Source organism: Mustela lutreola, chromosome 1 (assembly GCF_030435805.1).
Source record: "Mustela lutreola isolate mMusLut2 chromosome 1, mMusLut2.pri, whole genome shotgun sequence".
In the NCBI taxonomy this organism is placed as follows: domain Eukaryota; kingdom Metazoa; phylum Chordata; class Mammalia; order Carnivora; family Mustelidae; genus Mustela; species Mustela lutreola.
This window is the reverse complement of record NC_081290.1, coordinates 272,055,519-272,067,662: the sequence shown is the minus strand read 5'-3', so window position 1 is coordinate 272,067,662 and position 12,144 is coordinate 272,055,519. Positions and strand designations below refer to the sequence as shown.

The 12,144-nt window shown below is 44.0% G+C and overlaps 1 protein-coding gene across 8 annotated transcripts in view; it reads left to right on the top strand.

Annotated features, from left to right (window-relative positions):
- Positions 1 to 12,144, top strand: part of AMBRA1 (autophagy and beclin 1 regulator 1) — a 177,815-nt gene that overhangs the window by 30,471 nt on the left and 135,200 nt on the right. For 4 of the 8 annotated variants that reach the window (XM_059141085.1, XM_059141061.1, XM_059141078.1 and 1 more), the window contains exons 2-7: positions 943 to 1,196; positions 1,562 to 1,620; positions 2,123 to 2,306; positions 2,915 to 3,087; positions 4,013 to 4,079; positions 4,648 to 6,101. In XM_059141085.1, the coding sequence (XP_058997068.1) occupies positions 1,062 to 1,196; positions 1,562 to 1,620; positions 2,123 to 2,306; positions 2,915 to 3,087; positions 4,013 to 4,079; positions 4,648 to 6,101 (2,072 nt within the window). In that variant the 5' untranslated portion in view covers positions 943 to 1,061. The remainder of the gene's footprint in view (positions 1 to 942; positions 1,197 to 1,561; positions 1,621 to 2,122; positions 2,307 to 2,914; positions 3,088 to 4,012; positions 4,080 to 4,647; positions 6,102 to 12,144) is intronic. The other 4 variants (XM_059141100.1, XM_059141093.1, XM_059141110.1 and 1 more) reach the window with 2 other exon arrangements.

Genomic DNA, 12,144 nt, shown 5'->3' with positions numbered 1-12,144 from the left:
TGCATGTGTGTGTATTTTGCTGCTAGTTGATGTTTTAGTTGAATTTTTGTTTTGTGATAAACTATAGAACTATGCTCTTAAGGCTTGTGGTGGATGAGAAAAAGGAATTTAATTTTTTTTTTCCTTCTTTTTCATCCTCTCTGCTACTCCGGAACTTCACTGGACACGAGAAAAAGAGAGTGAGAAAGATATCTCAAAGTAGTCCTTATGCACATGCGTTTAGGTAGGAGATAGAGTTGAAGCGACTGCATAAGAACCATACCTTGGGGCCCCTGGGTGGCTCAGTTGGTTAAGCATCTGACTCTTGATTTCGCTGCAGGTTATAATCTCAGGGTTGTGAGATCGAGCCCCATGTCAGGCTCTGCGTTGGGCATGGAGTCTGCTTGAGATTCTTCTCTCCCTCTGCCCCTCTCCCACCACCACTTAAAAAAAAGAGATAGAGAACTAGAACTCAGGTTACAGCCTTTTAAAATCAGTTATCTGTTCTTTGGCTTGGAGGCTGCCCAAGTGATAAGGAGGGGGTTGGGGGATAGGGAGGCAGTATGGTGAGAAGGGAGGGCAGGTGCTGTGTTGTGTTTTGTTCTTGACAAGTTTTTAGACTTTATTAGTAACAAAAGTTCTTCCTGCCTGATAAAATAGTAAGACTAACTGCTTAGAGAATGATATATTCTTCAGATATAAGGCTGGGCTACTGAGGATATGAAAGGAATTTAAGAATGAAGTAATTTTGTTAGATATGATAACTAGAATTAAGAAAAAACTTGGGGAAAAAAAGGATGAAATATTTTTGGAAGAAAAGGTCTGGGAGAAGGGTCCTTCCTGAGAGAGTGTCATTAAATATGAAAAAAAGTACTTAACCTCTTCGATCTCAATCACATTTGCAATGGGGAGCCTCTCTGATTGCAGAATAGATGTTCTTTGACTTTAATATTCATCCTTTAGATTTCCATGAAGACAACTTACAAGGACCTGAATGGCCTCATTTTAGCTGCTTCAGCTTGTGGAGCAGTTGCTCGCTCCTTCTCTTCCTGTGCCTGGTGTGACAGTGGCTACTGAGCACCATGAAGGTTGTTCCAGAGAAGAATGCTGTGCGGATACTCTGGGGGCGAGAACGGGGCACTCGGGCCTTTGGAGCTCAGCGGCTTCTGCAGGAGCTAGTGGAAGATAAAACTCGGTGGATGAAATGGGAGGGCAAGGTAGGAAAAACAGATATTTTTGACATTGGATTTGTAGGGGTAACTGTAGATGGGGTTTTAGAATGGGCTAATGATGTAGAATTGAGGCATAATTATTTTGTGTGAGAGAATTGAGACATCTAACTTAACGGAGTTTTAAAAATAAATTTGGAAGAATTTTTGGGCTAGAAATAATCTTTTCCCTTTAGAGCTAGACATTTTTCTTAAAGGTAATTTGGATTTCTGTCTCTCAACTTGTGGCTTGATCGTTGTCTCCAGTTTTTTAGCTTATACTGACTACTATTGTACAGTGGTTGTTGTACTTTTTGAGATCGAGTGAGCCATAGTTTATAAATAATGTATTTTAACTTTTCTTGGTTTTTCAGAGAGTAGAACTGCCGGATAGTCCACGCTCTACCTTTTTACTGGCCTTCAGCCCAGACAGGTACCTAGTACTTATCTATAACTTAAGACTTGGTACAGCATTGCTTTCTGTATATTTGGTCTAGCTTGGTAACATCCCTAGGGCTCTTTGAAGCTTTGCATGAACAGCACTTTGCCAGTGTTATCAAAAGGGGATAGAAAGTAGATGAGCGTTGCTAACCATAGAAATGACAGGAATAAGCAAAGGAAACAGTGGACCTTGAGCCTCCAAACTCAGAAAATTTCTCAATTACAATCCTTTGGCAGTGTGATGCAGGCCACTGATGGCATGATAATTTTTCTGCTGGAAAAAAACAGTCTCTGAAGGGGACATGTGTCATTTGGGGACAGTGTGGAGAAGCCAAAGCTTTTAAAGATCAGAATACTTCTGTTGTTTATAATGACTAGGGTGTAGTGTTTCCACGCTGGGGTGAGGAATACTCAAAAGCCAGTTATCCAGAACTGATAAAGTTTGTTACCCTCCTACATGCTTCACATTCATTTCCTACTCTTTGATTTCCTAGGACTCTGTTGGCCTCCACCCACGTGAACCATAATATCTATATTACGGAGGTGAAGACTGGCAAGTGTGTTCATTCTTTGATTGGACACCGCCGTACTCCATGGTGTGTCACTTTTCATCCTACCATCTCAGGCCTTATTGCTTCTGGCTGCCTAGATGGGGAGGTCAGAATTTGGGATTTGCATGTAAGTATTTCCATTTCTTTGGTATTCTAAATGCAGAGAGTTGTTTACCATTGAGTTCTGAACTGGTGGAGAGACTAGCCAGGTTTTTAGGACTACATCTGAGTAAGAGGTGGTCTTCCCCACTTAAATAATGGGAAATCTAATCCATATTCCTCCATTCTAAGATGAATATCTCATTTAACTATTCTTCCATCTGCCCATTGTGGCATAGTACAGGAGGTTCTAAATTATGTTCAGGATAGATGCCTTTTTTTTTTTTTTTTTTTTTTTTTTTTTTAGAGCAAGGATTGTATTGTGTTCTGATCATGATCGCCAAAGCAATGTGCTTCTTGTCCTGATGACTTAGTAGTGGGCTGTTGTGCACCATGGCTATGTGGAGGCTCATTGCTTTGGGTTGCAGATGACTTGGAGAACTGAGCTGACAGTAATCATTTTCTGATAAATTGGCGACTCTGCCAGATCACTGATTTTCTACATTTTACAGTGGACGTATTTAAAGTAGGCCCTATAAGTAGTCATTTTACCTTAAATGGTCCTTTCTTGAAATTGACATCCCAGTCTGCTGTCAGTTTATAACCTGAGAATATTTGGGATTGGTTCATTTGTAGGGTGGCAGTGAAAGCTGGTTCACAGACAGCAACAATGCCATTGCTTCTTTGGCTTTCCACCCTACGGCTCAGCTCCTGTTGATTGCCACTGCCAACGAGATCCACTTCTGGGACTGGAGTCGGCGAGAGCCCTTTGCTGTCGTGAAGACAGCTAGCGAGATGGAACGGGTCCGGTGAGTGCTCTGGCCACCAGCAATGTCTGGCATAGGACTAACATGGCAGAGAACATTTACACTTGCTGTCCCTTGAGGAAGCAGTTTGTTATATCTGCTCAGAGCAGGTGGTTATGTGTACAGCTCCTACTTTTTAAGCTGCTGGCCAATCAGTAGTTCATTTTAGCTGTTTCTGATTGGTCTCATCTTCTGGTCTTTGTAGACCAGGGTTGTTAGAATGTCTTTTGCGTTCAGAGCTGTCTGGATTTGGGATAGGGCCCTCTTTTGGGAAACCTGAATGGTGTTCAGGTAGAGGTTAGTTTGGTGGGAAGTTGCTAAATCAGTTATTTGCGTTTATCAAACTGGATAATGGAGATGAATTATGTGTCAGATCTGCTGATTGATATTTAGCCCTCAAAATGCAAACACACATTGCTGGAATTAAAGCTGATGCATGGGTTTTCTTTGGTCCTCTTGGTATTGCGGTTGGATATAAGAAAATTTTCTAGTCTCAGCTGTATCACTTGATGCTGAAACTGTTCACTGTCACCAGAACTTCTGCTTCTTGCCAGTGTAGCTGCTTTGTGAGGGCAGAACAGACTAACCCAGTGGCAGGGTATGGGAGTGTGCTGTGCTTTACTGTTCTTTTGGGCTCTTCAGTATAAGCAAGCATGTGCTTAATGTAGCTGCTTCTTGGGACAGAAGCCTAGGTGCTTTTTGAAATTATCTTCGTGATACATAATCCCCTATTCTGGCAAGTGTGAGGAGATAACAAGAAGTATGAGCCCTATTATTTTGATTTCTTCAAGAGTTTTGAAAGTTCCTAGAATGAAGAGGATGCCTGGGTAATCCGCAGTTATCAGTAGTGATTGCCATACATTTGAACACAGACTTCCTCTTCTTATTTAACATCTATGCATGTCTGTCTTTCTTTTTGTGTTTTCAGTCTGGTGAGATTTGATCCTCTCGGACACTACTTACTCACAGCCATTGTTAACCCCTCTAATCAGCAGGTAAGTTAGTCAGCAGTTCCAACTCCATCTAAACTGGGAGTTTTTTCCTAAACTAGTGCTCCAATTCTGATTTTATTGGACTTGTACTTTGTAATGCCCAAGTGTTTCTTTTCTAGTCGAGATTGAGAACTAGCTTCAGACTGTGTATTCAAAGTGCTAGCCATAGCCTTGACAGGGGAATTAATTCTGAAACCCCCAAGTGACCACTTTATTAGAAGTAACCAGGCTGTATTGGATAGCTTGTCATTTTTGTGTCTCTGGTTGCTTGACATTTTTGCTTCCCTCAATGCCTCTGTGTCAGAGAGATGCACTTTGTAAAAGTGTCGGTTTGCCCTCTGTACGCATTCAGAAGTGTCACTAATTGGAAGTGAACAGTTTAATTCCATATGATGATTTGGAAGCTGAAGCCAGTTAGTCCTCAGTGCTTCAGGGTAGGGTTGTTGTCTCTTCATGAAGACTGTTTTCCTTGGATGGTAGTCAGAGTCAGTAGTTAGTTTTCCTTGATTTACCTGGAGTTTCTACCTAACTGCCTCGCTCTCCCCCTGCCCCACCTCGCTCCACGTTGCAGGGTGATGACGAACCAGAGATTCCCATAGACGGAACAGAGTTATCCCACTACCGTCAGCGTGCCCTGCTGCAATCACAGCCAGTTCGCCGGACGCCTCTCCTCCACAATTTCCTGCACATGCTGTCCTCCCGCTCCTCTGGCATCCAGGTGGGAGAGCAAAGCACAGTGCAAGATTCTGCTACCCCCTCACCCCCACCGCCTCCCCCTCAGCCCTCCACGGAGCGCCCCAGGACTTCCGCTTACATCCGGCTCCGACAGCGGGTCAGTTACCCCACAGCTGAGTGCTGCCAGCACCTTGGGATCCTGTGCCTTTGCAGCCGCTGCTCTGGCACTCGAGTTCCTTCCCTCTTGCCACACCAGGACAGTGTCCCCCCTGCTTCTGCCAGGGCTACTACCCCTTCCTTTTCTTTTGTACAGACCGAGCCCTTCCATCCCCCGGAGCAGGCCTCGTCAGCGCAGCAGGACCAGGGCCTCCTGAACCGGCCGTCTGCCTTCAGTACAGTCCAGAGCAGCACTGCCGGCAACACGCTCCGCAACCTCAGTCTGGGCCCCACCCGTCGCTCTTTGGGAGGCCCTTTGTCCAGCCACCCTTCTAGATATCACCGAGAAATAGCTCCTGGGCTGACAGGGTCCGAGTGGACCCGGACAGTGCTCAGTCTGAACTCCCGCTCTGAGGCAGAATCCATGCCTCCACCCAGGACCAGTGCCTCTTCGGTGAGTTTGCTGTCTGTGCTGAGACAGCAGGAAGGTGGCTCTCAAGCGTCTGTGTACACTTCAGCCACAGAAGGGAGGGGTTTTCCAGCTTCAGGGTTGGCAGCTGAGTCAGATGGAGGAAGTGGCTCCAGCCAAAACAACTCAGGCAGCATTCGCCATGAGCTTCAGTGTGACCTGAGACGCTTCTTTCTGGAGTATGACCGGCTTCAGGAGCTGGACCACAGCCTGAGTGGAGAAGTCCCCCAGACCCAACAGGCCCAGGAAATGCTCAATAACAACATTGAATCCGAGAGGCCAGGCCCCTCCCACCAGCCCACCCCGCACAGTAGTGAGAACAACTCCAACCTGTCCCGTGGCCACCTGAACCGCTGTCGTGCTTGCCACAATCTCCTGACCTTCAACAATGACACCCTGCGCTGGGAAAGAACCACACCCAACTACTCCTCTAGCGAGGCCAGCTCGTCCTGGCAGGTCCCCACCACCTTCGAGGGCATGCCATCGAGTGGCAGCCAGCTGCCACCCCTTGAGCGGACTGAGGGCCAAACGCCCAGCTCCAGCAGGCTGGAGTTGAGCAGCTCTACTAGTCCGCAGGAGGAGAGGACTGTGGGAGTGGCCTTCAACCAGGAGACAGGCCACTGGGAAAGAATTTATACCCAGTCTAGCAGATCTGGAACTGTACCACAGGAGGCCTTACATCAGGATATGCCTGAGGAGAGCTCTGAGGAAGATTCACTCAGGAGGTAAGCAGGTGCTTTCTTGTCTTCTCCTACATCCCTTGCTTTTCTCCTTACGTCTGTTCCTTCAGTCCTGTAGATGTTGTGGCTGGATCTGGAGCGTCTGGGACCCGTGCATCTGGTTTTGGTCTCCCTGATATCCATTGCATCTTCTTGGAAGATCTGGCTCTGGTGGCAGAGATAGAATGGGGCCTAACAGTATAAGTCACGTGGTTCTGCTAGCTCCTTTTCTGGCTAAGCCCGTGAGACCTTTCACCTTAAAGGAGAATATAGAAGAAAAAAAAAAGAATATAGTTCAGGTTAGAGGTGTAGGAGGAGGTAGAGCCATTGACTTCCTCTGCCCTGCTTTTTGACCTTCTTGGAGGATTGTATGTGGAGCACTAGTTATTGTGAAAAAAGAACATGTCCCAGAGTGCTACAGACTAGCATATTAGCTCTTTTTCAGTCGTGTCTCTCTGGATAGTTGTGTTCACCTATTAAACCTTATCTTTTGGAACACTGCAACTTGACAGAAGGGAAAAGAAAATTTGTGTGTGTGTGTGTGTGTGTGTGTCAAGGAAAGTCCATTTTTTTAGGGATACATATTTTTTTGGATAGCAGATTAGTTGCTTAGTTAAAAATTCTTTGAGGAGATCTTCCAGATGGACATTCACCTCAAGGTGAGGAAGAAGAATAATTTGTAGAAGGAAGGCCTCTCCGTACTCAGATCAGCATCCCAGGCAACTCTTCCATGGAAGAAACGGAGTGGGTGTAGTTGACCGCCCACCACATGTTCCATGTATGGCTGTGTGCGCATCTATCTTGATTTATTAGGGACTTCTTTCTGTAATTCTGTAAAGGTCACATCTAGCGTAATCACCAACTCCCAGAATATGCCTGTTGGATCCAAACAGCATATTGCTCTGCATTACATCCTCTATTGAAGCAACTGAAATTTCTGACATAAGCTTCTAACAAGGGTGGGAATATGGATTGTGCATATAATGTACTTGTTATTTTGGGAGGATGCTTTAGAGAGTTACCCAGTTAATAAGTATTTGTTGAATGGTTACAGTTTTTCCAGCACTGTGCTAGGCACTGTAGGGAATATGGAAGAAGTATAATACCTGGTCTTTACCCACTGGGAGTGTTATTATAAAGGCAGGGCTTATTTACATGCAATTATATAAAAAATGTAGATGACCCAAATGCTTCACTGTGCGGTACTGAGATTAAATGCAGTTTCATTTCAGAGAAAGGGAAGTATCATCAAAGAAGGCTGTACGAAATCAAGTCTTGAAAGATGGGTAGGATTAGGGAAAGACCTTTTTATTTTAGGAGACCAGCACATTCTAAGACAGGAAAGAACATGTTGAATGCAAGCTATTGGGTGGTTACTAGAGGCTGTTGCTAAGGGGAAGATAGGACACTTGGTTGGCTATGAAAGATAGACAAAATAATAGAGGTTGTTACTATGCTCTTATAGTTGAGACTAAGTATAAGGGACTAGTTCTGGGTTAACATCTCCTAAATTCCCAGCTTTGTAATATTTTGCCTTGCATAATGGCCCATATTAGGAACTTGGGACTGTTACTGCTCTTTGTCAAGAGAGGTGGGAAGGTAGCAAGCACAGTGTCCGACATAGAGCAGACATGCAAAAGGTTTATGAAAGGTAGTTGTAAAAGAACTGTCTTTAGTTACTGCTCTAAAAGCCTCCCAGGACCTGTTTCCATAGTACCAGTGGGCCTCTGGTCTGTTAGCCTTTGTGCATTCTGTTGTCGTAGTACCTCTTCTGGTGGTGGTCTGAGAAATATCTGAGTGGTTTAAAGTAAACTCTGTTTGATTATGATTAGAGATACCAATTACTGAGGCCCTACTATGTGTTAGATACTATATCTTTTACTTGTTATTTCTAATTTCCACCATAACTCTTCAAGGCAGGTATTAAATGTCTCATCTTATTTTTTTTTTTAAAGATTTTATTATTTATTTGACAAAGATCACAGGTGGGCAGAGAGTGAGAGAGAGGGGGAAGCAGGCTCCCCACTGAGCAGAGACCCCGATTCGGGGCCTGATCCCAGGACTCTGAGATATGACCTGAGCTGAAGGCAGAGGCTTTAACCCACTGAGCCACCCAGGTGCCCCAGATGTCTCATCTTACATTTGAGGAAAGTGAGGCTCAGAAAAGTTGAGTTTCTTGTTAAAGATCCAGAAGTAGGTTGCTGAGTGGGGATTTGAATTCTAGTTTGTAGGACTACAGATTTTTCCAAGCTGCCAACCATGGTATATTCCTTAGTGTGATACCTCATTTTTCGGTGAAACATTTTTGCTAATTTTAGTTTCATTTAGTTTTTTATTATGATAATCTTCATATAAAAATAGAAAGTTTAATAAGTGAATTTTCATATATCTCTCATCTGACTTTAAAAATTATTAACATTTGTCCGGCTTCCATTTGTCTATATCCCCTGTTGACTCCCCAGACCCAGACATAAAATTTCATCTGAAAATAATATGTTTCTCTAGAACAATGCCATCCAATAAACTGTTCTATAGTGATGTAAGTGTTCTGTATCTGTGTTGTCCAGTATGGTAGGCATTGGCCACATGTGACTAATAAGCATTCAAAATGTGGCTAGTGTGAACTGAGGAGCTAGATGTACATTTTTAAATTTTTTTTAAAAAGATTTTATTTATTTATTTTTAAGATTTTATTTATTTATTTGACAGAGAGAAATCACAAGTAGATGGAGAGGCAGGCAGAGAGAGAGAGGGAGGGAAGCAGGCTCCCTGCCGAGCAGAGAGCCCCATGCGGGACTCGATCCCAGGACCCTGAGATCATGACCTGAGCCGAAGGCAGCGGCTTAACCCACTGAGCCACCCAGGCGCCCTTATTTATTTATTTGACAGAGAGAGATCACAAGTAGGCAGAGAGAGAGAGAGAGAGGGAAGCAGGCTCCCTGCTGAGCAGAGAGCCCCATGCAGGACTCGATCCCAGGACCCTGAGATCATGACCTGAGCCAATGGCAGCGGCTTAACTCACTGAGTCACCCAGGCGCCCCATTTTAAAATTTTAATTCAATGTAAATAGCCACATGTGACTAAAATATTAATCACTTCTTAATAAAAGTAGACCGTTTAAACCCAGAAACTGGGGCATCTGGGTGGCTCAGTCAGTTAAGCATCTGCCTTCGGCTCAGGTCATGATCCCAGGGTCCAGGGATCAAGTCCCGCATCGGGCTCCCTGCTTAGTGGCAAGCCTGCTTCTCCCTCTCCCACTGCCCCTGCTTGTGTTCTCTCTCTCGCTGTCTCTTTCTTCAAATAAATAAATAAAATCTTTTTTTTTTTTTAAAGATTTTATTTATTTATTTGTCAGAGAGAGTGAACACAGGCAGAGTGGCAGGCAGAGGCAGAGGGAGAAGCAGGCTCCCTGCTGAGCAAGGAGCCCGATTAAGGCAGCCCGGTTAAGGCAGCTGCTTAACCAACTGAGCCACCCAGGCGTCCCAAATAAGTAAAATCTTAAAAAAAAAAAAAAAAAAAAAAAAAACCCAGAAACTGTTTGTGTTTTAAATAAAGAAGTTCAAATGTTTAGGGCGCCTGGGTGGCTCAGTAGGTTGAGCCGCTGCCTTTGGCTCAGGTCATGATCTCAGGGTCCTGGGATCAAGTCCCGCATCGGGCTCTCTGCTCAGCACGGAGCCTGCTTCTTTCTCTCTCTCTCTCTCTGCCTGCCTCTCAGTGTACTTGTGATTTCTCTCTGTCAAATAAATAAATAAAATCTAAAAAAAAAAAAAGAAGAAGTTCAAATGTTTAAAAATGTAGGCTCTAGTAAACAGTTGTGTAAGTATATTTTTTCTTTTAAAAATACACAAATAATGCATGGTTTCATTGTAAAATATAGTAGTTACATGATTTGTGGAGTCACTTGCGATGAGCTACGATGAGATGTACTGTGGAAGGCTGACAGCCTGCTCAAAAGTGAGTGAGGTACAATGTAAAATATTCCAATATTCCAAGTGCGTAGCCTTTATAGAAGGGCCATCACTTCCTCGTAATTTGAGTGGCTGCATTCTAGTGTAAATCCCTAATACATACAAGTGCTTATCAGCATCTTCTGCCACCTTCAAAAGGGACCAGATGTTCTCTAGCTAATGAGCCCGCCCTTGCTTGGCTTTCCCCAGCAGGTGTCACTGTTGGGCTATTGCTGCCGCTAGACTAGTATGGCCGGCAGGGAAGGAAGGTGTCCTTATTGTGTGCCTAGTCTGCTTGAAGGGAGATTTATTCTTTGGCCTTGTAGTAGGAGATAGACAAAAGAAGCATATTTTGATCCTGAGTGCTGCTGATTTAATTAATAGTGTTTGAAAATAGTGAGAATATTGAGCACAAGTGTGTCATTTCAGTATAGCTCTGTTGCTGAGCTCTTAACCAGTTCACAGTTTGTCTCCTTTTACCTGTGAGCAGTAGAGGGCAAACTGCCTGTGTAGTCTTGACTCCAGATTAAAACTTATAACTTGGGTGGCAGACCTTTTCCTCACCACCAGAAACAACTTCTTCTTCCTTTTTTTTTTTTTTTTTAATTTTATTTATCCATTTGACAGAAAGAGAGAGCACAAGTAGGGGGAGTAACAGGGAGAGGCAGAGGGAGAAGCACGCTCCCCACCCAGCAGGGAGCCCGATCTGGGCCTCGATCCCAGGACCATGTGATCATGACACGAGCCAAAGGCAGATGCTTAACTGACTGAGCCACCCAAGCGCCCCCAGAAACTTCTTTTTGGGTCTGATAGCCCAGGATCTAGCAGAACATCAGGGTCTTGTGGCTCCCTGCAGCTTGCAGCAGGAGTCCCTGTGGCTTCGAAAGGTTGGTATTAGGAAAAAGAGAAAATTACTTAAATGGCATTTTAAAACTGGAGAAAACCTAGAGTGTATTAATCCAGCCCTTTTTCTTTTCTTTCTTTCTTTTTTTAAATGAAAAAACTTAGATCTACAGAAATGACTTCTTAAGAGGTGCTTATAAGATTCAGGGCGCCTGGGTGGCTCAGTGGGTTAAAGCCTCTGCCTTCGGCTCAGGTCATGATCCAAGGGTCCTGCTTAGCAGGGAGCCTGCTTCCTCCTCTCTCTCTCTCTATATCTGCCTGCCTCTCTGCCTGCTTGTGATCTCTGTCAAATAAATAAATAAAATCTTTAAAAAAAGAACTGTTGGATTCAAACCATTAGGTCCTAAAGAGGGCACTCTTTCCTCCTCTGCATTTGAAATTAGTGCTTTCACATATTAAGTTTTCTCTGTCAGAACCTCTGTTGCTCCTATAGATCATTGTAAGAAACTGGAGGTCTGGGGCGCCTGGGTGGCTTAGTGGGTTGGGGCCTCTGCCTTCAGCTCGGGTTATGGTTCCGGGGTCCTAGGATCAAGCCCCATGTAGGGCTCTCTGCTCTCTGCTTCCTCCTGTCTCTCTGTCTGCCTTTCTGCTTACCTCTCTGCCTACTTGTGATTTCTGTCTGTCAAATAAATAAATAAATAAATAAATCTTTTTAAAAAAAGAAAGAAAGAAAGAAAGAAACTGGAGGTCTGATAATTCATTTACAATTATTGTCTCTGTAGAAATGTAACCAACACAATGTTTTTAGGGATATAGGAGAAACATTGTTTTAGTTATTTGCCCATAGAATTGCACTGATGAGGTTTTTGGAAGTGATCCCAGTTTGGAAAGTCCACTATAAAAATCCCAACAACTAGGAGATAAAATCTGAGCCAAATCTTCCTCAACTAAATTATGCCTGCATTCCTTCTCCAGAAAGGTGACAAGGCCTTTTGTCTGAAGTATTTAATAAGATTGTGTTCTGAGAACTGATGTCTTTTGATCTGCACTTTTCCCTTATGATAAAAGAAGATTGGGGAAATTTGGCCCAGAACATTGAAGGTTAGAGTTGGAACCCCGCATTTAATTTCTCAGTTTTTTTAGACTTTTGTGAGGGAATTGCTTTGGAGTTGGAGCAGTCTGAAGCCTCTTGAGGCTTTGTGGGCCAGTGAACTTGTTTAATGCCTGAGCTCTATTCACATGGGGATTTTCCAGGGAGT